This window comes from Octopus sinensis, unplaced genomic scaffold, assembly GCF_006345805.1.
Source record: "Octopus sinensis unplaced genomic scaffold, ASM634580v1 Contig15497, whole genome shotgun sequence".
Lineage (NCBI taxonomy): Eukaryota > Metazoa > Mollusca > Cephalopoda > Octopoda > Octopodidae > Octopus > Octopus sinensis.
In genome coordinates this window covers 50001-52500 of record NW_021833755.1, presented here as the reverse complement: position 1 = coordinate 52500, position 2500 = coordinate 50001, and the positions used below count along the sequence as shown (strand labels likewise).

Sequence of the window (2500 nt, the reverse complement as noted above, 5' to 3'; positions counted from 1 at the left end):
TAATAATCATCATCATTTAACGTCTGTTTTCCATGCTGGCATGACTTGGATGATTTTGATTGAGGGCTGGCGAACCAGATGGCTGTACCAGGCTCCAGTCTTGATCTGGCAGAGTTTCTACAGCTGGCTGCCCTTCTTAACACCAACCACAAATAATAAAGGGTTCTACAAGGCTTATGTGCTAGTGGAGCGCTAAGAGAACCATACGAGTGAGATCGGGGACAGAGCAACAAGATGGCCTCCGAGCGATGGCACGTTAAAAACCCCATTCCAGCGTGATTGTTACCTGCGTCGCCTTACTAGCACTTGTGCTGGCGGCACGTGAAAAACATTCGAGTAAGGTTGTTGCCAGTGCCGCTGGACTGACTACTGTGCAGGTGGCACATAAAGAGCACCACTTGTGTGTGGCCAGTACCGCCCGACTGGCCCTCGTGCCAGTGACACGTAAGAGCACCCACTACACTCTCGGAGTGGTTGGCGTTAGGAAGGGCATCCAGCTGTAGAAACTCTGCCAGATCAGACTGGAGTCTGGTGCAGCCATCTAGTTCGCCAGTCCTCAGTCAAACCGTCCAACCCATGCCAGTATGGAAAGCAGACGTTAAATAATGATGATGAATATTATGTATGTAGAACTCTTTATCATTTGTGGTTGGTGTTAGGAAGGGCATCCAGCTGTAGAAACTCTGCCAGATCAAGACTGGAGCCTGGTGCAGCCATCTGGTTCGCCAGACCCCAGTCCAACCGTCCAACCCATGCCAGTATGGAAAGCAGACGTTAAATAATGATGATGAATATTATGTATGTAGAACTCTTTATCATTTGTGGTTGGTGTTAGGAAGGGCATCCAGCTGTAGAAACTCTGCTAGATGAAGACTGGAGCCTGGTGCAGCCATCTCGTTCGCCAGACCCCAGTCAAACCGTCCAACCCATGCTAGCATGGAAAGCAGACGTTAAATAATGATGATGATTATTATGTATGTAGGAACATTTATCAATTGTGGTTGGTGTTAAGAAGGGCATCCAGCTGTAGAAACTCTGCCAGATCAAGATTGGAGTCTGGTGCAGCCATCTTGTCTCGCCAGCCCTCAGTCAAACCGTCCAACCCATGCCAGTATGGAAAACGGACGTTAAATGATGATGATGATTATTATGTATGTAGACCCTTTATCAATTGTGGTTGGTGTTAAGAAGGGCATCCAGCTGTAGAAACTCTGCTAGATGAAGACTGGAGCCTGGTGCAGCCATCTGGTTCGCCAGACCCCAGACCAACCGTCCAACCCATGCCAGTATGGAAAGCAGACGTTAAATAATGATGATGAATATTATGTATGTAGAACTCTTTATCATTTGTGTTTGGTGTTAGGAAGGGCATCCAGCTGTAGAAACTCTGCTAGATGAAGACTGGAGCCTCGTGCAGCCATCTGGTTCGCCAGACCCCAGTCAAACCGTCCAACCCATGCTAGCATGGAAAGCGGACATTAAATTATGATGATTATTATTATGTATGTAGAACCCTTTATCATTTGTGGTTGGTGTTAGGAAGGGCATCCGGCTGTAGAAACTCTGCTAGATGAAGACTGGAGCCTGGTGCATCCCTCTGGTTCGCCAGACCCCAGTCAAACCGTCCAACCCATGCCAGCATGGAAAGCAGACGTTAAATAATGATGATGATTATTATGTATGTAGAAACATTTATCAATTGTGGTTGGTGTTAAGAAGGGCATCCAGCTATAGAAACTCTGCCAGATCAAGATTTGAGTCTGGTGCAGCCATCGTGTCTCGCCAGACCCCAGTCCAACCGTCAAACCCATGCCAGTATGGAAAACGGGAGTTAAATGATGATGATGATTATTATGTATGTAGACCCTTTATCAATTGTGGTTGGTGTTAGGAAGGGCATCCAGCTGTACAAACTCTGCTAGATGAAGTTTGGAGCCTGGTGCAGCCATTTGGTTCGCCAGACCCCAGTTGAACCGTCCAACCCATGCTATTACAATTGTGTTACAAGTTAGGCAAAGGGTTTTACTTACTTTGACCAATTCCATGACGAGGAACAGTTGATCCGGTGAATCAAATTCTTCAATAAGACGGATGATGTTGGGATGCTTGGCTTTTCTCAGAATCGAGACTTCGTTTTCTATCATTTGAACCTATTGCAATATACAGAGGATAACACATTTAAGAAATACACACACGCTTTCTCTTTCACTTTCTGCACACACACAAACACGCTCACATACAAACACACTCACACACACATACGCACACAAACACACTTATATACATGCACACACACAAACACACTCACAGACATACACACACAAACATGCACACAGACACACACACACAAACACACTCACATATACACACACAAACACGTACACGCACACACACACACTCATACACATGCACACACACAAACACACTCACAGACACACACACACAAACACACTCACATACACACAAACACGTACACGCACACACACACACTCATACACAC

The 2500-nt window shown here is 46.0% G+C and overlaps 1 protein-coding gene across 1 annotated transcript in view; it reads right to left on the bottom strand.

Annotated features, from left to right (window-relative positions):
• The window catches only part of LOC115230411 (serine/threonine-protein kinase DCLK1-like), a gene marked incomplete at its 3' end in the record, with an annotated part of 40628 nt that overhangs the window by 2409 nt on the left and 35719 nt on the right, over positions 1-2500 (bottom strand). Inside the window, exon 7 of the mRNA XM_036499651.1 lies at positions 2031-2150. Coding sequence (XP_036355544.1) covers positions 2031-2144 — 114 coding nt within the window. The remainder of the gene's footprint in view (positions 1-2030; positions 2151-2500) is intronic.